General features: G+C 40.5%; 1 protein-coding gene across 12 annotated transcripts in view; it reads left to right on the plus strand.

The window, feature by feature from the left end:
- celf4 (CUGBP, Elav-like family member 4) overlaps positions 1-22,929 on the plus strand; it is a 145,290-nt gene extending 122,361 nt beyond the window's left edge. The window contains exons 4-14 of one of the 12 annotated variants that reach the window (XM_036124639.1): positions 4,030-4,158; positions 4,852-4,931; positions 5,270-5,422; positions 7,632-7,770; positions 9,116-9,268; positions 9,602-9,712; positions 12,469-12,534; positions 12,957-13,037; positions 14,235-14,378; positions 16,530-16,731; positions 19,874-22,929. In XM_036124639.1, coding sequence (XP_035980532.1) covers positions 4,030-4,158; positions 4,852-4,931; positions 5,270-5,422; positions 7,632-7,770; positions 9,116-9,268; positions 9,602-9,712; positions 12,469-12,534; positions 12,957-13,037; positions 14,235-14,378; positions 16,530-16,657 — 1,184 coding nt within the window. In that variant the 3' untranslated portion in view covers positions 16,658-16,731; positions 19,874-22,929. The remainder of the gene's footprint in view (positions 1-4,029; positions 4,159-4,851; positions 4,932-5,269; positions 5,423-7,631; positions 7,771-9,115; positions 9,269-9,601; positions 9,713-12,468; positions 12,535-12,956; positions 13,038-14,234; positions 14,379-16,529; positions 16,732-19,873) is intronic. The other 11 variants (XM_036124645.1, XM_036124641.1, XM_036124640.1 and 8 more) reach the window with 11 other exon arrangements.
- The last annotated feature ends 1,653 nt before the right edge of the window (positions 22,930-24,582 follow it).

Below are 24,582 nucleotides of genomic sequence, written 5' to 3' on the forward strand. Positions count from 1 at the left end.
CCAAGTTCTGCTGGAAAATAAAGTCAGCATCTCAATAAAGCTTGTCAGCAGACGAAAGCAAGATGCTGAGTTGATTTGACCTGACAAAACACAGTGGACCACACACCAGCGGATCACATGGCAACACAAGTCATCACTGACCTTAGAAATTTAAAATACTGGAATCAAGCAATTTGGATAATCCAAACATTGCCAATCGTTCCAATGCTTTGCAATCCTCTTCAGGGTGCGGTTGTCCCTGTTGCTTGTGTACCTTTGTGTAACGCACTTTTTCTTTTCACTCAATTTTCTAGTACTATGATTTGACAAAGTAATCTGCGAACAACCAGCATCTTTACCATTGACATTTTGTAGCTTACCTGTCAGAGGACGCAAATGATGTCTGTTGGACAAAGAGTCTGATCAGCAGTTCCCCATAATTATGTAGGTCTTAACATAACATTTCAATATTAAAATCATTTTGTATTGTTTACAAAATATTAAATCCCCAGAAAAATATTCAGAAAAATATTTTCAGAGAATCTAAGTTTTTTTTTTAGGGTTTTATTTGCTGTTTGCCATAGCCCTCCAAATGACATAGTGTGTAATCAATCTATGACTTTATACCCTACTTTTTCCTTTCACACAATTTTCCATCAATATGCTTTGATGGGGCACTGTGTGAACTGCCATGTTCTTAAGCCATGACCAAAGGGTGACAATATATAACACTCTGCTGCCCGCATGTTTGTGTAGGCCATAACATAACCAATCTCTGTAATAAAAACATTTTCTTTTTAATTTTAATTTGATCCGCTGTGATATGATAATCAAACTTAACAGACAGAAATGTTTGTACTGTGTGTGGTAACTCTATATAGGAGGTTCACTGTTTGAAATCAGGTTTTGGAATATATTCTTTTTCATTGTGGTATTTATTAATTTATTTCCTTCTCTGTTTATATTATTATTGTTATTAATAACACCTTGCAAGTATGTAATTATCAGTAATATCTATATGAAAAGTGGGTTGTAAGTCTTCATAAACTAAAAGATTGCTAAAACTAACAATAACAGTAAAATATTTGTTGCTGTTTTTTTGTTTTTTTTTTTTGGTTCATAGAGCTTTTGCAGAAAATAGCTGTTTTACTTTAGAAATCGTTCTAATACTTTCTAAACCTGAAGCTGTTTAAACTGAGTAGTTGTTTAAAAGTATTATATATTTCCTTGCAAATATTGCATTAGCATATCCATAAACTGTGCTTAAGGATCTGCATAAGTTGACTAATACTTAACAGCGGTTTGAAGTTTTTGATCGGCAATTAATAATGATGCCAGCAGATTTGCGGTTTCTACACAAAGTAAGATCCGGTGGAGAGACGGCGGAGCTGAACTTACACTGCAGTAAGATTTGAGCCCTGAGGACAGGAACACCAACGCATCTGTCTTTTCTCCTGCCTGACACCTGCGACAGGTGCAATTCCTTATCTGCAGGAAGTAGGATCTTCTGATACTAAGAAAAAAAATGTCAGATTCGTCTGACAGGTTCCAGCCATAAAATATAACGTGTTATTTTAGTATCTTTCCCCCTTTTATTAAAGTTTCAAAAGAACCTGTGCTAAACCTGTTACCTGCATGTTACAGGCAGGAAATTATCTCTCAAAGCAAAAGGTTTAATACACACTGTCGAGACTTCAGCAAAGAGCTTTTTTTCTTCTTTCTTTGATTTTTGGTGCATGTTATTGTTGTAGTGGCATTGTATGTTGTAAAATCAGCAGGAGCAACTACCCGGATCTCAATACCCTCTACGGTGAAAAAGAGCCTTTTAATGACCTACAACATTAAAACACAGCCAGGAGTGGAAAGAGGAAAGCGTTGCACAGCCTGTTTGTGCTTTTGCATTATTACCGGCAAGGTGTCCAGATGGTACAAAGCAAGGTGCTGGGGATGAAGTCCACAACTAATTGAATAACTGCAGCATTTATTTACTAAGGTGCAGGCTACCATACCAGTCTTTTTACATGTAGTGTTGCTGAATGGAAGTGAGTTTTCAACCAATCATTTTTCTTCAGCCTTGAAGGGATTAGACACAATACTAAAAAGCTAATAGCAATGGGGGAGGGGAGGGGGGTACACACAATTGAAATCAGCTGCAAATTGCCAGCAGAGTTTGTTTTAAAAAGCATTAAACTTTTAAATTTAAACTGCTTTCATTGTTCATTTGTTAACAACTGAATTAGAATCGTGCTAAGAGTGCTAAGTGAACTGGCATTAGTCATCGTGAAATCTGTTATTGTTAAAATAGTAATTGTGAATGGCATTCTATTAATGTCTTAACTGACCGTCTAGTTTTGCTGCACTGCTCGTTTTCAAGTGAAAGGTTCAGCATCAGCAAAATACTCGACCCCCCCATCACACTACTGCATATCTACCATGTGTTTCAGTGGTGTACAAAGATATGTTGATTTGGGTAAATTACTGAAAGGAACAACAAGTAATAATGACTCCTAGTTGTTAAAATCGGAACAACAAATACACAATGCCTTTCACGGAAACCTGCTATTTACTCAATGGTCTGTTGTTGCACTGAATTTTTACTTCCACAGGACAGGTATATGATGTTTTCTATTCTATTTCTGGTCTGCGTCTCTTACTGGCTTCCGTATTAACAGGCTGCTGCTCCTTTTGACAAAATGAAATGCCAAATGCTGCGCTCTGCTTTGGGAACCCTGGGAACTTTCATATGATTGGCTCAGGAACCATGAAGTAAACACAGACTACACTCTGAAACTAAGTAGTTCCGGACCGTAGCTCTAGGTTTGAAGGGAGAAAAACTTGACTAAGACATTGTTTATAGAGAGGACTGATTGTTTGGATGGAATGTTACTAACATCCCAGGTGACAATTGAGAATTATTTTTGTTTAATTTTACAGTAAACATCTTACTTATAGCTTCTTTAAATATCTTATCTGTACAAAAAGAGACTAAAATTTATTAATTATGCCATTCCTTTTTGGAGCGATGTAGCACTGAAAAAGAACCACGATCAAAGATGGAGGTGTGAAGGATTCACTTAGAGACTGCTTTGAAGTGGATTGCGTCTTTGTTTTTAAATTGTTGCAGATTAGGTATCTGCGCAACACATCCAACGAACAAAACTGCACAGTTATATGGAATTATAATTTTTTTAACATACATCTACCTCTATTGAAAGAAAAAGCATCCTATTTTGGGGGCCCCACAGCCTCTGGGATCTGGGCTACTGCCTAGGTAAGCCCTTGTTAAAGTCCAACACAGCCCACCATCTCATACTGTAGCATTTGCCATTTCAACTATGTCCAACTAAGCCATACTGCCAAACATCTCAGATGGCAGATATGCAGCAATGCTTTGGAACTGGCAGAGGTGCTTCTCAAATGTCTAAGCAACGATCCAATAAAAACATTACTAAATCTCGTGCAACAGTATGCAGAGGCTCTGTTTGCGCCGATGAAGATTAACCACCTCATGATGCTGTAATGTATGACAGCTCGACCCACTTTGTGATCGTTTCATCTAATAATTATTTAAAACCACAGTTCACACATGAACTCTGAGACAGTAATGGGATGTCAGAATTCTAATGCAATAGAAAACTGTAAACCGTTCCTGTTTTATCCCAATAAACAAGCACTATAATGAATGGGAACAAATCTTAAGTGACACACATAGTCTTGACAGCATTTTATCTTTTATCAAAATTGCTTTGTTTCTTGATATTCAGACCCCCATAACTTAAAACATATGTAGCAAGATAAAAGGTGTGACAGCAGAGGGGAGGCTTCTTTTTCTCTGACCATATAACAATTTAACTATTGTATATTGTGTTTGCTGCATTATGTAATGCAATGGACAGCATGCGTGCTTGTGCATTACTTCCAGTATCAAAGCTCATCCGTTCAAGGCCCATCGCTAAATCTCGCTTTGATACTTTTTGAATGTATTTCTAAACCTTCCATCTAAAGGCACGTCTGATCCTCTGATCATGACCTTCTTTCCCTTTTTTTTAGAAGACAGAAAGCTCTTTGTGGGCATGCTGAACAAGCAGCAATCAGAAGATGACGTCCGACGCCTCTTTGAGTCCTTCGGTAGCATCGAGGAGTGCACCATCCTCAGAGGTCCCGATGGAAACAGCAAAGGTACAGTTTGTGGCTGCGCACGACTCTTTCACAGGCTGCTGAACTGAGACAATTCGGTGACTTTGCAAGATTTTTATTTTTTACTACGTTTCTTTTCCTACCTCTCTCACACCCAAGTGGGCTTTTGAACAGAACATAACACAGATCAGCCCCATTAACCTTAAGACTGTGATAAAGAATGAAAATATACTAAATTTCCTTTTTAACCCTAAGGCTTCGTGTTTCTGGTTATAAGAAACCCAATTCCTATTAAAATGCTGTCAGGGTGCTGCACAAGTTAACTGCGTAAAGTTCATCAATGGGTTCAGCAGCCAATCAATGAGGTCCGATGATAACTAAGCTCGATGATTACACTGTGCTTGATCATTCTGCTTCCTGCATGAAGCTCCATTAACAAGGCTTCATCGGCTAGCTTAGTCAGCTGGGTTTGCTCAATAATTACTGCGAACGTGATCGCTCAGATTCATCAGTGACACTTGTCAGAATGGAGTAGCATCAGAATGCCGCAGATCACAGACTGGTGCCAGAGTGGCTTTATTTGTCCTTTAGGAGTGTCACCGGTGTTACGAAATGCAAGGAACGGTGTTCCTAATGGGTTTTTTTGTGTTGTTACTAGAAATGTTGCTGCTTTTGTTTTCACCCTACTCGTTTTCTCCTCTCTCTCTCTCTCTCTCTCTGTCTCTTTTTCCTCAGGTTGTGCGTTTGTAAAATACTCGTCTCATGCTGAAGCTCAGGCAGCCATCGGTGCACTACACGGGAGCCAGACAATGCCTGTGAGTATCCTGTAACTGTGAAAAGAAAGAGGGTGTTGAGGGGGGAAAAAAGAGAGTGGTGAGTCACGCAGACAAATGAGTCAAATAGCGTTTAATTGCCTTCCCAGAGTTAAGTTATACTTTATTATTCCCAAGGAGGAGACATGTCCTTTGGATGTAACCCATCCTAAATTTTTCAGAGGACTGAGCACCAACTCTAGCTCTGAGGCCATTGCCTTGGCAAGAAACATAAAAGCACATGTGCGTGCAGCATGGGTGTGCAAGTACAAATACAAGCTTATGTCCCGTGTCAGTCGAACCACACTAACATGTCCTGCCGTGTGAATGTGTGTGTGTGGGTGGTTGTACAGGGTGCCTCGTCCAGTCTGGTGGTAAAGTTCGCTGACACGGATAAGGAGCGCACCATCCGCCGCATGCAGCAGATGGCCGGTCAGATGGGTATCTTCAACCCCATGGCCCTGCAGTTTGGAGCCTATGGGGCTTACGCTCAGGCAAGAGTCACATACAGATATATAGAGGGAGAAATTTTCATCAAGAGTTATTTATGCGTTGAGCCACGGGGATTAAATACTGTGCTAAAGCTCAACTTGTAAACGTGTTGTTACCCCTTGAAATGTTTTGCATTTTATGTTACAGCCACAAACTGAAATGTACTTTATTTGGATTTTAGGTGACGTATGAAAAGGAAGAAGGGAATATTTGTGAAATGGGAACGATGTATGGAGTAGAATAGGTAGCACTATACAGAGAGGGTCCTTGACGCTGTGGTCCAGGGTTCAATTCCCGGCCTTGCGACCTCCTCTTTCCTTTCTGATTACAGCATATATTTATTAACAATTCTTTCTTTCAAAATACCTCAGGCTCAGTCAGATTTGATGAAGAACATCTAAATTAAACTCTCAATTAGATTTAGGCCAAGAATGTACTTGTAGCTATGTTTGCTCTATGTTGTATAGAGTTTAGAGTCGTCTTGCTGGAAGGCAAATCTCCCTCCCGGTCTCAAGTCTCTACAGGACTGCCTTCTGTTTAGCTCCCTCAACTCTGACCGGCTTCCCTCTCCCTGATATGTGGGCCAAAATGTTATTTTTTGATTTCATCTGACCAGAGCACCTTCTTCAACGTGTTTCTTGTGTCCCCTATGTTTATGTTTGTGGCAAACTGTAAATGGCAATAAGAATCCTGGTCAGATGCCCAAACAACCTTAATTGACTCCTTTTGATGCCGGGGAGCAGCGACTCTACTTCGAAGCCCCCTGGACGATGGAGCGGCTCACTATATCTCAAATGCTGAGCCCAAGCACTCTGTGGGGGGAAGCTCATTTCGGCCGTATCCAGGATCTTGTTGATTTGGTCATGATCCATTTCTCATTACCATAGGTGAGGGTCAGAACGTAGATGGACAAGTAAAGCAAGAGCTTTGATTTTTGATTCAGCTCTTTATTCATCACAACAGGCCCAAGCAGTGGCGTCATTACTGCAGGAAAAGCCCGAATCCATCTATCTACCCATCCTACCACGCTGCAAAAAGAGAACTAAAAGTATCTCTTGAAATGAGTGTATTTGTCCTTGATTTGAGCTGTCAAGTTTAAATGATCTGCTGATAGAATGAGATTTTTGCGCTTAAAATAGGAACAATTCATCTCCATCATCTTATTTCAAGTGCAGTGTATCTAATTATCTTATTTTAGGGGTCAAAATACTCATTCCATTGGCAAATAATCTTATTTACCTGCTCAAATCAAGGACAAGTACGTTCATTTCAAGAAAAATTCCCTTACTTTTAGTTCCCTTTTTGCATCCCTTGTGAACAAAACACCGAGATATTTAAAGTCCTCCACATGAAACAAAGAGTGAAGCCCAACCCAGAGCAGAAAGTGAGATTCAATAGGATCCAATAACACCAGAACCAGACCCTGGCGGAGTCCAATGTGCACGGGGAACCGGCTCTGATGACATCACCCATTAGATATGCGATGTTTAGGATGTTGTTTTAACATGTAACCGTGCTTTAAACTTGACCACAGCCTTATCCCTGTCTTGTCAAGCGTGTTCTTTGGGTTTCACAATGCTGTTTGTTCACTAATGTTCTCTAACAAACCTGTAAGGCCTCCACAGACCAGCCGCATTTATACTCAGGTCAGCTTAAACACAGGTGAAACCCATCTTATTTGTATTTTTGATTGCCTTGGATTTTCTTTTCTCTATCAGCGCAAAAGGGCTGAACGGAAATGCAGGTCACCGTTTTCAGTATTCTGACTTGTATCAAGTGCACTTTTGTGTCTGTCTATAAATTCCCAATGAAATACATTGAATCTGTGGTTGTAACGTGACAAAAATGTGAAAAAAGTTCAAGGGGTCATGTATAGTTTTTGAAAGACACTGTAAATATCAAATAATGTCAGAAGAGGAAATGGAGGTCATGTCAGATTTTCGCGCTAGTCTTAAAACACAGAAACTTGGTTTGGGGAATAGAGGTTCGGTAAGAATCAATACCTGGTTTCTACCTAATGGCCTCTTTTTCTTGTCTCTGTGCTGTACCTCATTTCACTTTATAGCCCTACTTCTTCCTTTTATCTGTCTTTCTCATCTCAGTGACCTCACAGACAGCGGCATTCCTTTTATTACTCTCTGCTCTGCTTTCTAATCCCATCTCCTCCTCCTCCTCCTCCTCCTCCTCCTCCTCCTCCTCCTCCGCCTGCAGGTGCAGCAGCAGGCAGCATTGATGGCGTCTGTAGGACAGGGGGGCTACCTCAGTCCTATGGCAGCTTTCGCAGCAGCCCAGATGCAGCACATGGCCACCATCAATGGCCTCCCCGGAGCACCGCTGACCCCCACGTCAGGTAATAGTGGTGGAGGTCAAAGGTTAGAGGACCACAGGGAATAGCTACCATGGAGGTAGCGTTCGTGGCAGTGCTGACAATAGTGGCGGTTTTCCAAAGCACAAGCTAAAAAGAACGTCTACATTTTCCTTCAGGGAATGAATGTGATTCTACTTGACTCTAGCAAAATGGTTGCAGAATTAGTTGCAGATATCACTGGAAGAGAAGCAATGAATTGCAAGAATTTCAGGGGCATTTACTCAAAGGGGATGGCAACCATCGAGGAGACAAATACAACTTTGCATTGTTGTAATAAACAAGATTTGGCTGGTAGTGAACAGGATGAGGTCACAATGTTGCCAGATTATGTTCGTTACACTGCAAAAACCGACCTAAAAATAAGTAAAATGTTCTTAAAATTTGGTTTTTTCTCCTTGATTTGAGCAGGTAAATGATATTATCTGCCAATGGAATGAGTATTTTGACCCCTAAAATAAGATAATTAGACATCCTGCACTTGAAATAAGATGATGGAGATGATTTGTTCCTATTTTTAGTGCAAAAATCTTATTCCATTGGCAGATAGTCTTATTTACCTGCTCTAATCAAGGACCGATACACAAATTTTAAGAAAATTTTGCTTATTTTTAGTTGCGTTTTTGCAGTGTACCCCAGGTCATGCAAAAAAAAAAAATAGCAAAAAGATCTGCATACTTCAGTTCTTGCCAGAACTGGTGATCAGATGTTTGTTCCTGATTAGGACTAACTTTGGGGGTAAACTAAGAAAAAAAACTGCTACAAAGAATGGAATCATGGCTTCAATGTTTTTTCTAAGGCTTTTTACACATCTTTATCAGGGGGGCCAACAACTGTGGAGGGAGATAAAATATAGTCTCTCTAACATTACCATCCGTTGTTGTCGTGTAACAAGAGTCCTAAAAACCAGAAGTGGTCACTAGAGTGGGAAAATACAGTTACAAGAAACTGTATTTATAAATCTGAGTGGTTCAGATTTATAATAATACATTTTAACTATGAATAAAATCCCCTGTAATTGTTTTCGAATGCACTGAAGTAAATTAATAGACTTTCAGGTATCGGAGCGTGGCTGTTTGGATGTCAACAGTTTTCGCTACCCCGCAGGATTATCTCAGCCATTCATGCTGTTGTGCAACCCTGAGGGTCAGGCAGGGCCAAGAAATCAGCCCTGACATTTTAGTGTCTTCACCGGTCCACTGGACCAGCCCCTCTGACATTTACGAGAGCGACTCGGTGGCCGGTCAAAACAAAACCTTTTCATCATGTCTCATGGAAAGAAGAAGGAAAAAAAAAAAAAAAAAGTTTGTCAATGTTTTTGTGTCTGCAGGTGGCAGCACTCCCCCGGGCATCAGCGCCCCCACAGTGACCAGCATCCCCTCTCCCATCAGTGTCAACGGTTTTACCGGCATGCCCCCGCCCCAGGCAAATGGGCAGCCACCAGCAGAAGCTGTCTTCACCAACGGCATCCACCATTACCCTGGTAGGTTTGATCATCTGTGGAAACAGCATCGTTTAGAACTGAAAGTTTTTTTTTTTTTTCCTATTTTCAACTATGCTCCACGACATCGAAGCTTTATAGATACAAATCAGTTCAAGTGTGCATGGTGTCAGTTTGCATATGTTAGCATCTACAAAGGATGTTGTTACGGGCAAATGAATGCTCAGCGAGCATGGCGTGGAGGTGAGCGTCTAATTAACGCTCTGATGCTGTGAATATGCGCTTGTGTCATGAGCCCTGGCTCGTGTTTTTGTGACGAGATGGTAGAAGAAAACTATGTGCCTTTTTTTTTTTTTTACGCTTTTGTCTCCGCAGTGTTGCAGGAGGTGGTTTTTAGGGAGGACTCAGAGAAAAACGGCTTGGGCGTGGCTCCGCGGAGTTGTTTTGGGGTTCAGGGTGGCTGCTTCCTCTCCTCTCTCTCAGAAGGTTAGCGCTCTCCCCCCCCCCCCCCCCCCCCCCCCTCGAACCCACCCCCACACACCCTCACCCACATTTCTCATTGAGCTTAAGACGGTGTGGAAGGTTTGAACCCTAAATGTATTTTTATTAGGTTTTATTACATCTGTGGAGGAAACTGTGAGGGATTCTAAACTGTGAATGTGTAGGAATCGTTTTCTAAAGAATATATTTTTGGGCTGATAAGTTTGACTGTGTGTGTAATAGGCGCTTAAATAAATAGATGCCTTTCTAACCTACAAATCAACTTTTGATGAAGGCTTTCCAGTCTGTTTCATAAAAACAACAATGAAGGAAATAACATTTCTAGCCTCATATTTTGTACAGTGCCTCGCAAAAGTATTAAAAGAGTCCAACTGTGGAATCCAACCTCAGCAGGGTTACATAATAAAACTGAATCCCAAGCTATAAACAGAGCACTGTTTAATCCATCTTCTGAAAAGAAGAGACCAAAACTGATCTAGAGCCACAGGCTGGGAAAAGTATCTTGGGTAACCTTGCTTTGGTAACTCTGGAGGAGCTGCAGAGATCCACAGCTGCGGTGAATTTGTTGACAGGGAAACATTTAGGCATGCATTCCACAAATCTGGCTTTTATGGGACAGTGACAAAAAGAAAGCTATTGTTGAAAAAAACATGTGTTTGGAGTTTGCCAAAAAATCATGAAGAGGACACAGCAAGCTTAAGCAAGAAGCTGCTCTGGTCTTATGAGACAAAAGTTAAACTATTTGACCCACATAAAAAAATGCCAAAGTGAAAACAAGCAATTCACTTTGCCCTATGCACACTGCCCCCATGTTGAAAGATAGTAGAGGCTGCATCATGCTGTGGGGTTGCTTAGAGTCAGCTGAAATAGGGAAACTAGTCAGAGTTGATTTGAAGACAGATGGAGGCAAATACAGAGCAATCTGTTAGACCAGGGGTTCCCAAAGTGGGGGTCGGGACCCCCAGGGGGGTCACGGTACATCATCTGGGGGCTACGAGATGATCCAAATGAAGATCTAAATGCCTGACTTTACAATGCCAGAGATATAATTGTTTTAATATGGCAAAGATATGCCTTTAACTATAGAAAATTATATTTTTCTCGAGACATAATGACTTTTCATCAAGCTTTTTCTCACAAATATGTGAAATTGTCTCAAAGTTTTTCTGTGGAAATTTACTTCTCTATGGGTAATAATTAATTTTTTTAATTACGAGAATGAAGTCATTATATTAGGTGTACAAGAACAAAGAACATTGCAAAAATAAAGTTGTAATATTAGTAAAATAAAATAAAAATTCTTTACCTCACTATGTTCAATAAACTTAAATTCAATCAAAATCAAAAACCTTTGGAAGTGTTTCAAAGTCCTGCTACAATTTTGATGCTGATTTGCTGAGATTTCCAAAAAGAAAAAAAAAATGCCCCTTACCCATGCATCCATCAAGAGAGGGTCGCCGATCTCTGCCGCTGTTATTTTGGGGTCCGCGGGCTGACAGGCTAGGGAAGTCCCGTGTTAGACGACCCTAAGCACACAGTCAAAGCAACACTGCAATTGTCATAGATCAGGGGTTCCCAAAGTGGGAGACCAACAAAATATTTTCTTAGGGGGCTTAATACAAAATTATGAGCCATACTTTTGTGATTTTTACCTGTACAAAAATTTTCAAAATCCTTTTCCTTCCACTTCACAACCATGCATTACTTGGTGTTAGTTTATCACGAAAGATAAAACACAATGCAAGTTTGTGTTTGTAACAGGACAAAACGGGCAAAGTTATAAGGGGCATTTCTGCCAGGCACTGTATAGGGAAAGAGCAAATTATACTTTAAATGTGCAATTAAATGAAATTGTAAAGCGTTTTAAAAGTTTTAAGGAGCAGAAAGTTACAGTGAGATACTTTCATGTTTTATGAACTCTAAAAAGGCAAAAGTGTCATCTCGCCCTTTCGCAAACTGTGACCTGAGAGTCACCTTTGCCTATTGGCTCCCAGCAAAATAACGGATCACGGGTGGAAAAAGAAGGCTACAATATGATTTCACACCCTGTAACTTTTATAGAGCTCTATTTTAGCCCTTACCTCTCCTCTTTCCTTCAGGCCATCTGTGACTGTGCTGCAGCGTTGCTGTCGGTTCACAGTGTGCTCGATATTTCTCGGCCGTTTCCAGTGATATTGGGTTGATCGGTGTGTGTGTCTCTGTGTGTGTCCTGGTGGGTGTACCCCGTGTGCATGCGTGCTACGTGGAGACGGGCAGGTATAAACCTCGGGGATGAATATCAATGTCCGGCGGCGGCTCATAGCAGCGAACGTGCTCACAGCTGCGCTTTTATGAAAATTGTTCGGAGTAGTTGCATGATATGGGGAGTTTTATCATTTTTTATTGTTTTCCTTTTGCTTTGAATTGAGTCATGTCTTTTTTTCTTCTTTTTTCTTTTTTTGTCTTTTAGTCTTTCAAAGTTTTACTTGTTTTCAAGAATAATACACCAGAGCCACTTTACTTTAGGAGGAACACAAAGTGAAGATTTTTGGACAAGTGAGCCGCTTCTCACCTTCCTGTCTCTTCTCCTCCTTCGCTCCCCTTGTTATCTTCTCCTCCTGCCTTCCTCCGTGCCCTCTCATCCATCTACATTCTCCGTTCGTCTCTCCGCCTCACCTCTTCTCCCCCCCCCCCCCCTTGCACACACCTCCGCCCGTCATCCTCCTCTCTTTCCCTCTATTTCTCTCCCTCTCTTTTTGAAGCAGCTCAAAGTCCCACTGCAGCCGATCCTCTCCAGCAGGCTTACACAGGAGTCCAGCAGTATGCAGGTCTGTCCGTCACTCTGACCGCCGAGCTGATCGGTCTGTCTGCATGGATGGATGGATGGATGGATGGATGGATGCGAGTTAATACCTGATACCCAAAAACAGTGGGGGGGGGGGGGATGACAGCACGAAAAGAGGGGGAGAGCTACGATAAGCGCTCTTTGTGTTTGAATTAGTATTTTGATCATGTAACGTTCCCTCTTACAGTCTAACTGGATCAGTTTATTCCCTCCCAGGCTGTGTTTGTGCAACACGTAGACTCCATTGTGTATGCTATCTGATCGATTGCTCGCTGTGCGCCTGCATATATCACATTGTTTGTATGTATTCAAGTGTGCGCTGTAGTCATGACTGTTATCTGATCTGCGGCATGTGTGTGTGTGTGCGTGTGCGTGCGTGTGTGTGTGTGTGCGTGTGGGTCTCAGCAGCCTACCCCGCCGCATACGGTCAGATCAGCCAAGCCTTCCCCCACCCTCCGCCCATCATTCCACAGCAGCAACGAGAAGGTAACACACACACTCACAGAACCAGTATTGCAGACATTTAATTTTCCCTCTGCTCTTCTTTTGTGTTTCCAAGCCGCTTGTATTGCATCTTTTCTTTTGTTTCTGACTGATTCAAGCAGCTGTGTGACACAACAACACAGCAATGTTTTAATTCGGATCAACGAAGCGAGTCTGAACGGCTCAGGTTTTGTCTGTCCTAATCTTTGGCGAATGACTTTAAAACATGAAATGTCTTTAAAATTGAATTTTAAATAAAAGAAATAAAAGAAAATAAAAGGGTGGGGGGGAATAGTATCTGAAACTTTGCTGTAAACCTGCATGTTCAAACTTAATGACCCCGAGGAGGAGCACCCTCATGTCTGGGACCTTACTGCCCTCTTGTGGAAACGATAAAAAGCACTTCAACATCGCCGTCATAGATTCTACCTTTTTAAGCCTGCCGTGGTGATTTGATAAAAGGAAAACTGACATATAAATCTACAGTAGACTACTCTTCAATTTGTGGCCTTTAAAAGTGTTTACAATTACTGTCAACTGATCACGGCACACAGAGATAGGCTATGTATTCGGAGTAATATTTGGAAAGGCTGCTGTTTTGCTCAATTTTAGTCAGTACGCTTTGTTAAATTCAAACAAAATGTAGTTCTCACAGTCCCTCAGTTGAAGAATCCATTCTGGGACACTGGATATTTTTATTTTATTGTACTGCGAACTCGTGAAATACCAGGAGGTCTTACAGGAAAACAAAGGAAATGGTTCACCAGACACAACATCATGCATTTCTTTTTTATTGGCTGAATCCCGAAGAAAAGTGTGTGGGGTAGTGAGCCGAAGGGAAAAGAGCATAAGAGAGGATGCTAGACTCTGAAAATGTTTTATCCACTAATTAAATATTTACAAATACATTTTAGGATTTGTTTTAATTATTTCATTATTCTTCATTTTGTATTGTTTTGTAATTTGATACTGCAAAAATGGGGATTTTGACAAATCTTTGCCAGGGGTGTCAGTAATTGTGTATCTTCTGGTGTTAACTGGGTCTTCTCCCGTCATGGTCCCTTTTTTTAACTTTCCCCTTTTTTCACCTTTCCATCTCTCCTCCTCTTCTCCCCTGTCCTTCAACCGTCTCTCTCCCTGTTTTTATTTATTATATTTTTATTTTTTTTTTGGTGTCTCCCCCTCACTGTCTCCGTGCAGGACCAGAGGGCTGCAACCTGTTCATCTACCACCTCCCTCAGGAGTTTGGGGATGGAGAGCTGATGCAGATGTTCCTGCCTTTCGGTAATGTCATCTCCTCCAAAGTGTTTGTGGATCGGGCGACAAACCAAAGTAAATGCTTTGGTGGGTAAAAATGAACAGAATCAAAAATATGTACTGGTTACTGTTTTCTGTTTGCTTGCTTTACTGAATGTGTGTCAACCTTTTTTTTCTATCCATTTAATAGGAAAGCAAAACAAAGTGCTTTACAGTTTTCTTCGAAAAGCATGCATTAAAGAAAACATGTTCTCCTGTTGTTTCTTACTGCCGTTTTACTTTAAAGCTCAATATTTATAATTTATAATTTTATTTAGATGTCTTTCTTTTTTTTCATTTATATATGTGCTCTTTGTGACTAATATAAATGTTACTCCCTGGAAACATACAAAGATACAGAATTGTTGTCTCACTTAATCACTGACAACGATGACAGGTTTTAAATGAATGGTCGAGAATGTCTGATGCTGAATCCATATGTTGCAACCAATTAGCAAATTAGCTTTCGCTCATTATTACATATGATGAATGTGCTTGGATAAAGCCTTTTGAGCTTTGCATGAACCCTTCCGTGTTTGATGCAAAGCTTATTGTTGTTGCGTTAGGTTACGTTGCCTTGCAAAAGTATTCCAACCCCTGAACTCTTTAACATTTTGTCACATTACAACCAGGAACGGCTGTATCTTTCTGGGAATTGGAAAAATACAGCAGACAAAGTTGTGCATTAATATTAAATAGAAGTAAAATAACTCGGGGTTTCCAATAAATGTTTACAAATAGAAATCGGAAAAGTATGACGTGCATTTGCATTCAGCGCCCGTCCCTGAGCTCATACTCTACTGAGCCACCTTTTGCTGCAAATACAGCAACAAGTTATTTGTGGCATGTCTCTAGCAGCTTTGCACGTCTACAGACTGCAATTTGTTGCAGCAAAACTCAACTCAATCCGAATGGATGGAGATGATCTGCCAACTTCCCTTTTAAGTCTAGCTAGAGACTCTCATTTGGATTTAGGTCTGAACTTTGACTATGCCATTAGTACATTAATCCGCTTTAAATTAATCCGTTCCACTTTAGCGGCGGTTGTATTTTTTTTAGGCTGCTGTTCTGCTGAAAAGCAAATATCTGCCACAGTCTCAATTCTTTTGCAGCCTCTTACAAGTTTTATTCCATTATTGCCTTTTATTTCGCTGCGCCCATCTTCCCATTACCTCTGACCAGCTTCACTGTACCTGCTGAAGAGAAGCATCCCCCACATCATGAAGCTGCCGCCTCCATCTGTTGCTGCTGGCATGGTGTGCTCAGGGTGATGCCCAGAGTTTGTTTTTTTAACCAAACGTAACTGAAAACGTTAACTTTTGGTCTTATCTGACCAGAGCATGTTGGTAAATCCTACATGGCCTGAGGCAAACTGTGACGGGGGGCTTATTGTTTATTTCTTATTATTTCTTTTCAGCAAAATAGTTCTTCTTAGTGCTCTTCTATAAAAGCCAAATTTGGTGGAGTAAGAAGTTAACAGTTGTACTGTCAAAAAAAGGACTGACACCTGAGCCTGGATCTCTGCAGGTCCTCCAGAGTTACCATGAAGCAGTTTGCTGCTTCTCTGACTAATCCTCTCGTTTTCCAGCTTTTTTTCCTGTTAAGGATTTATAGGATTTATAATCCTTTCCATTTTCAGTTGATGGATTAAACGGCGCTGTGAGATTTCCAAAGTTTGGAATATGGGTTTACAAACTAACCGAGCTCTAACCTTTTCGTTGGTTGTCCTGATGATGCTTGCTCATCAATGCCTTCTAACAAACCTCTGAAGCCTTCACAGAATAGATGGATTAATACAGGCATTAAACAACACGCGTGTTGACTCTATGTGCTTACCAGGTGACTTCAGAAGGCCATTCATTGCACTAGATTTTTTAGTCAGGGGTTTTAAGCCTGAATGCAAATGCACAGCAAACCTTTCAAAAGTTACATTGGTATAGCCTCTTTTGCAAGGCATTGTACATGCATTGAGCTTTTAAAGACTACATTTTTTTTTACTTTAGGGTTCAGTCATTGTCATATTATTAATATCCAAAATCAATGATATGTTCACTCCGTCATGGGTAGAATGTCTGTGTGAAAACATAATTTTTGCATTTTCATCCCTTATTCTGTACTGCCTCACAAACCCAAACTGTCCCCGCATCTTTATTTAACAAGGTCGTCCCCCCGTCTCCTCCTTTTGGCCTCCCTCTACAGGGTTTGTGAGCTTTGACAACCCAGGTAGTGCTCAAGCTGCCATCCAGTCCATGAACGGCTTCCAGATTGGCATGAAGAGACTGAAGGTCCAGCTCAAGAGACCAAAGGACGCCAACCGCCCCTACTAGCCCTCCTCCCCTGCCCCAGCCGGCCGCCGCCATCGTTGGCGGGCGGGGCAGGCGTTGTCAACAGGAAAAGACAGGTCAGATGCCATTGGAGCCTGATAACTGAACCAAAGCGCGCGCAACAGCCGCAGTGTTAAGCTGGCAAACGCTCCGACGGCAAGCCCATTTATGGCGCCGCCTGATGTGTTTTCCATAACCTTTTATGCAAGTCGTAAAACACTCGCAGGCACCTAATAACAGCCTGATCATCTGTAAAATGCTTGTAAAGATTAGTGAAGTCTTACTCCTGTGCAGACAGTTTAAGAATATATTTGGTAAGGTTATGCTAATGAAGCTCATACAGGACTTGGCAGGGAGTATGAGTGAGAAAATGGTTTTGAAAGCAGGGAGCATTTAAAAAAAAAAAAGCAAAAGCTTTTCACTAATCTATAAATCCAGAAGCCTACGAATGGTTTAAAAAAAAAAAAAAAAAAAAAAAAAAAAAAAAGGTAATTTAGCATTCTCCTTATTTCTGTAATAGAAAAAAATCAGTGCCCCCTGAAAGGTTTTGATATTGAAAATAGATTGTGTCTTCTGTTTTAACATCGGTCAAACACAAAGCTGTGGAGGCATTTCCTTCCACGCTCCCTCCTCTGTTTGCAGAACATCTTTACAGTAAGTGACCCTGCATGTTACCCTGTAGGTAAAAGATAATTGGTAAATGCTTCAGCGTGTTGCACAGAGAAGGAAATGGTTCCAAGGGGGGAGGCATTTATTACCCCTCAGGCGAGTAATTGTGCCGTTCCTCTTTGTCTCCTCCCTTCATCTGCGTGATGGAGGGTTCGGCCCGCATCGTTCATTCACCGCTGATGACTTCATTCAAGGGCAACTTATCACCCACTCACAAACCAGCTGAACCATCCCACATAGTGTCCTGGGGCAAATCACTGGCAAAATATTGCATTCTCATACGAGGTTGTCAAAGAATATTTAGGGCGCAAGTTTTTCGTTTTTGTTCTTTTTCTGCATCTACATTTTGAAACTAAATATCCGTGTCTACATATTACAGCTGCCTCTGTCCACTTTCTCCCTGAGCATTTCAGTGCACTACTTTTTTTTGTTGGCCAACAAGCTTCAGAGAGGCAGGTGTACTTTAAATATTCTGTTGTCATACAGTATCATGTCATGGCATATCGTCACCCTTTCACCACCAGGCTTTGCGGTTTGTTTGAGGCGCTCGTGAGGATATGCCGTTTTTTTGGTTTCGAGCAAACATGCCGCTGCATATTATAGGCAATCGTCTCTGCTTTGACTTCATCTGGCCAGAGGATACCGTTTCAAAAGTCCTTCATTCATTCAGAGGCAACTGTAAAAATAGAATTTGTGCCAACAAACCTTTTTTTTTTTTTTTTTACGATAGAAGAAGCGTTTTCCTGTCAAACGAAGCCACACTTCAGGAATTTAAAATGCTAACAAGAAAACTACAACCTGAGATGGAGCTCCTGGGGTTTTCTGCAATTTCTCTTGAGATTGCGAGGTCAGAGCCTTAGGTGAATTTTATTCAATTCAATTCAATTACATTTTATTTATATAGCACCAAGTCATGATACATGTCATCTCAAGGCTCTTTCCAAAGTCAAATTCAGTCAGATTATACAGATTGGTCAGAAATGTTCCTATCTAAGGAAACCCAATAGATTGCATCGAGTGTTTACAAGCAGCATTCACTCCTCCTGAAGGAGCGTAGAGCCACAGGGAGAGTAATCTGCATTGTCCATGGCTTTACAGCAATCCCTCATACTGAGCAAGCATGAAGCGACAGTGGAGAGGAAAACTCCCCTTTAACGGGAAGGACATTTATATGACATCCACTCCTGTGAAGACTTGTAGCTGACTTAAATGTTTCTAATTGTGAATGATCTTATCGTACTGTATTATGATGGATTTAATAATGTTGGTAAATGGCCTACAGATATGAGCACAGTGACCCTAGCTCCCAGCAATCAAACATTCTCTTTTTTAATGTATTCTTGCATTTCACCCCACAGATAATGTTGTTCATTTAAACCAAATCATTCTAACAATTCAAAGGACTTGCTTTTAAAAATGCATCAATTTTGAACTTCTTGTTTACTTTAGGAAATGCTGATGCTAATTCTTACGGTAACTCTTCTACACAGATGCTTTTGCAGTTCCTCTGTCCACCATCATTAAGAAATCACCCCCATATGTTTAGTTTCTAAATATTTTTCCATCAAGTTTACATAACCCATTGTTTGATAAAGGGCACTGTGAACAACTTCACAGTTAAAAACTTGTCATCTAATTTTTGCTTGTCACTTCATTCCTGAATATACTAAAATCCCATCACTGCATACTTTCCTGTACCTCACATCGAACCTTCCTGAAGAATGTTGTTAAAACGTACTGGATACGTTCAGGAAAAAGGATGTGTTATGGGGTGATTTATATTGGGGTACTTTCATGGAACTTAGCTTATCACTGGTATGAAACTCTAAAATAAATGACCTGTAACCTTCTCATAACTCTCATGGCACTTACAAGGTGCTTTCTGGAACTCACTGGATACTTTGAGTATCCACGTCTGTAATATGAAGGCACTTACAGTAGGGTACTTTCCTTGAACTTACCAGAAGCTTTCATATCTTCCATGAGACTGACTAAGTTCAGGAACTGGGCTGTGTTAGAAGGTGAAGAATAATGGGTAAATGTAAAGACACATAATAAGTACTGACTATTAAACGTTTTAAAAATTGCTTTTGCTTACTTTCCGGGATTTGTTGTGTACTTTTCATCAGAACTTGCCAGTAACTTTGATGTAACTTTATTAGAACTTACTAGCACTAGTACTTGAGAAGTAGCTGTATTATGAGATGACTTATGAGTGTTTTCCAGGAACATTCATGGAACTTACTTGGTACGTTCTAGCAAATTACTTGTAACTTTTAGAAACATATCAATTGATTTCCAGCAACTTCTGGGGTACTTTTGTAGAACTTACCATGCTACAAATAAGTTCCCTGAAACTTCCAAGATAGTACCTTTTAGGTTATGTAGAAAACTAAGTACTGGGAAAGTATCCATCAAGTTTCCTTGGAAGATGTGGGCCTTATTTTGTAATGCTAGCATTTCCTTCAATCTTTAAGAAGACTTTGAATGAAAAAGAGAATGCATTTTCTACATTTTTGTTGACAAAACCATATTTTCTGTGCTTTACAGGATTTGTTGAGCTGAATAACATGTTGACCACTTGCTACCCACCGCTGAGTGCAAACTCAGCTTCTGGACCACAAAGGCTGCTTCAGAAAAAGAGAAGAAGAGAGAACGAGCATTGACCAGGTCCAGCACACCTCCCTTTGGATGTACTAAAACTTTTGAACTCAGAGAGCATTTCTGGTTAGCACCAGGACTCCTTTTCCTCCTGCACACATATACACAGTTCCTCCTCCTAAATACCCTGCTTGATTGACAGCTACCGTTTCCTGGACTACAAACACTTTTACTTGAACGCTGAGAGGGGAAAAAAGGTAAAAGATCATCCAGCGAACCTACAGACAATGACAAATTCAACCGAACTCTGCAAGGGAATACGGACGCCCAAAGTCCAACAGGAAGAAAAAAAAAAAAAAAACTTTTAAAAAAACTGGTGGATTGCCGTAGGAGATCCTTCTGACAGATGGTTTGAGTTTTTTGGATAACTGACTTTTGAAGAACGATTTCTAAGACTTCAAGCAACTAGGTGCAAATTGTGAGAGAGAGGAAGAACTGAAGTAGGGAATGTGACATTTTCACAACACAGATTTGGGATGGCCATCTTCAGCTCGGAGTGCCTGTCCGTTTCCAGGGAACACCGTTGCCGAGGAGAGCCGCAGCAACGGATTCCAGGGAGTCTTATCCGTCATTCCTTAGTTGTTTTAGGGACCAAAAGACCAAACGTTTTTATCGCTGAGGACTTGTAGCTCTAATATACTCGGACCACCGCATCTCTTTCAGTCAGCGTCGCCTGCCCGGAGAGAGTTGCCCTCAAAATAAGTGTACATTTCAAATATATACAAAACCTGTATATATACATATATATTGCTGATATGCTTTTTTGAATACAGGCAGAGCTATTTCAGATGAGCAAAAGGGGTCTCTCACTTCGCTAGTTTACAATTACGCAAAAGGTTTATTTTTGTTCCCCTTTTCATTTTTTTTTGTTTTTGTCTCGGGAGGGATGACGAATGCATGGGAGGGGCTGCTCCGTATCACAGCCTTATCTTTTTTAAATCGACATCCTAACCTCACAGATAAATTAACATCCGAAACGTTTGAAATATATGAACTTGTTTATATTTGCAGTACATATATATGTATAACAAGCATTCAAGCAAATGTATTCATATATACAGTATATATGGATAACAGATATTAATCACAAATATATGTATTTATATGCACATATTTTATATATGTGTGACTGTACATAGAGCGGCTACTGACTATGTTGAGCTGTAATTTTTTTGTAGATTTTAGCAAGAGTTTGATGCATTGCTCTGCTTGGGAAGAACCGCACATCTGGCAGCTCCCCAAAACTGCAGGCATTCCTATCTCCTGATAACCTATATGCTGACATACGACATGTTACTAAAAAAAAAAAAAAAAAAAGGCAAAAAAAAAAAAGAAAAGAAAAAAAAGATCAGCGCGTGTGAGAAATCGTATCTTCTGTAAATATTATCAGAAAAATGCAAAAAGCCACCTCTCAGTAGCAGGCTTTAGAGAATCAGGCTAAAGAGGATTTTCTTTAGAAGAAAAAGGACAATTATCTTCGACTCTATTCCAAAACATATCATGTGAGCTCACACAGACACACACACACATACATATGCAGACACCCACAAACTTCTCTTTGAAACTTGAACCAAAACGAATACGTCTCACAACCCTTGCTCTCTTTTGCATTCAGTAAAGTGCATGTAGCGTATGGGCTGTCACCACGTCGAGGTGTGCCTTGTCACCTGCAGAATCTGCCATCCAGCACTGTGCTCCCACAATGGAAAAAAAACAAACAAACAAAAAAAAAAAAACACAGACACAAAGAACCTGACTACACACTTCTGCAAGCAGCCAATGCGCTATTATGATGTCAAAAACCACAGGCCGATCCATATCATTTCTCCGCCATGTAGAGAGCTTTAGCGCATGTCAAACGGAGCAAATCATCCAATCACTGTTGGGTCTAACTTTGTCTTTGGAAAAACATACAACAAAAAAAACATGCATTTAGAGCTAAGGTAGACACGCGTGATTACACTTTATAAAACGTGGGCATTAGGTGACCTGTTGGCACAGGTGTCGAGAATCAAAGCAGTGTGCAGGGCTCCTGTAACTACCTTCCTCTGGTTGAAGCTGGAGAAAATAACAGGCGTGGCTGAACGAGGGAAGTGACTGAGCAGTATTTACGGCTATGACGTTATTGCAATGTTGATCAGGATGTTGGAAATCTGGTTTTGCATAACATTTCGCGTTTTATGAGCATGTCTCTGCTGGTGACATGAAGCATTCGCTTTTAAGTGTGTCAGATTGCCTTATAACACGTTCCCATCCAATTGAATAAACATACTGCTTCACCACACAATTATAGACAGCCCTGGCAGAGATGTGTACAAAAAGCCTTAAAGTACAAGGTCATTATGGAGACATTGTGACCCCCTAACACTTCTTGCTGTAATTGTCTAACAGTAAGGTTTGGAGACTTTTTCCTTTCTTTTAACATCCGTCACCATCCTGCTCACTGTGCATGTTGGCAAGATGCAGGTGCTTCTCAACGGATTACAATATCTTTGAAAGGTTAATTTATATATTTATTTATTTTTTCAAATATTCAGTTGAGATAGTTAACCTTGTAGATTTTGTTAACACAGCTTGATATTTCAAGGGTTTCTGTTTTTGTTAACTTTGCTAAATATGGCTTACAGCTGCTGAAAACCCAAAATGTTGTTTCTCAGAAACATAAGAGGATGATAAAACAATACAAGGTTTGGAATACAAATACAAACCAGAGTAAAAACCAACAAGACCAATAAAAACAAAATGCAACACCATCAAGTTCAGAAGAAAGAATCAGTGAGGACCCTTCCAATGAATAATATAACTTAATAATTCCAGTTTTATTTTTCAAACTAATTAGGGAAACATATGAACTTTTCATTGATATTCTAATTTAATGTGATGCACCTGTAAACTTATAGAGCCTGGTTCCAGTAGATGGTTTAAAGGGGCCTAGTCACATATTTTGGCCATAAAAAAAACAACACAGAAAACCACATATTCATCTTGAAATAAAGCAATATCTGCCAAGCATTCATCTTGATAGAGTTTACTTAGTCCTTTTTGCTGCTGAAAAAGATTTTTCACCAGGTACGATCAGCACGTTGTTGCGCCATCTGCCCACAGTACCGCATGACTATCAGAAAGCAAGATGGTGGCGCAGCAACCGTAAGGGCCAGCAGACTGTCCTGCAATGCCTCACGGCAAAGTGACGGCTCGCCGTGGTCGAAGATCAACCGGATCTAAAGGTTAAGGTTAACCTCTTCGTTTTCGCTTCTCCTTCTTGCTAACAAGCAGAGCAAAAACAAAGCGTAAAACACAGAAATAAAGTATGATAAGCCAACAGGGCATGACAATTTAAGTGGAAAACCTTTAAATGTAAATATTCGTAAAGTCATAGTATGTGACTAGGCCTCTTTGAACTTTTTAATCCCTGTTCTGTAAATATGTGCTAGTGCAAGTTAAGGCCTTTGTCCTTTTCAGCCATTTCCATCCATCCATCGTCTACGCCCGCTTATCTGTGGAGGGCTGGTGCCTATCTCCAGGGGTCAGTGGGTGAGAGGCGGGGTACACCATAGACAGGTCACATCACAGGGCACTTTCAGCCACTTCCCTAATTCTAAAAATGAATAGACTTCTGCCTTACTTGAAAGGCGTGTTTTCTTTTCAAGAAAAAGGCTTCAGATGAATTTATTTCTACAGGAATTGATATGGGCATTCTGACTTTATTTTTTTTTTTCCCAGAAAATAAATGTAATCAAAAGAAATTTTTTTTTCTTTTTCTTTTTTACTTGAAATGTTCGGTCCGATTACGGTACTGCAATAAAAAATAAATGTATTTCATTGCTTTTTTACACATCTTTACCAGGGGTTGCAGTCAGGTATGGAGGTGAGGTGCTGGTCTCATAAGGATGTACTAAAACTGCAAACTGAAGCAAACCCTCTGACTCAATGCAACTATTTCACTGAGGCTGACTTCACGGTTCTTCAGCAAGAAGTTTCTTACAGCACTCCGCAGGAAAATGCTGTAAACACCTACCATACACTTCTAAAAGGTCAACAGACGTAGATTTATTGGACTCCCCTCAACGCGTATTGAGCCGGTGGAAAATACTTAATGAATATTTATAGATATGCATATTTATAAGGCTATATGACACTTTTGGAAGACAATGCTTCCCGTTAGGTGCTGATACCAGTTTTGCTATAAACTGCTCATTATGCCGGTTCCCAGGCGTCTGCGTCTAACCTTTTTTAGCTGTTTGAATAATTTAACATTTACCTTCCAAATCCAGTAATGGTTTGACAAACCCGCACCACACATCCAGCGTTGTTTCCCCCCCCCCCTTTCTTTAAATGCGGCACTTAATTTACCGAGCGTGTCACTCAACGCAGCCCAGACGACCGACATGACGGGGCGGCATTGGAACAAACTGTTTAAAAGTAACGTCAAGAAAGATGTGGCTCACCTTTTCTGGTTGATCGCCATCCCATCTGTCCCTTTTTGACTGGCCCACTGCTGCACTGAGAGAACTTTGTAAAAACAGAGAGAAGTGTACACGGAGCAATCATCCATGTCTTTTACCCATGTTTTGATGTTGACAGATACAGCAATCATG

The sequence above is a fragment of the Fundulus heteroclitus genome, chromosome 20 (genome assembly GCF_011125445.2).
Source record: "Fundulus heteroclitus isolate FHET01 chromosome 20, MU-UCD_Fhet_4.1, whole genome shotgun sequence".
Lineage (NCBI taxonomy): Eukaryota > Metazoa > Chordata > Actinopteri > Cyprinodontiformes > Fundulidae > Fundulus > Fundulus heteroclitus.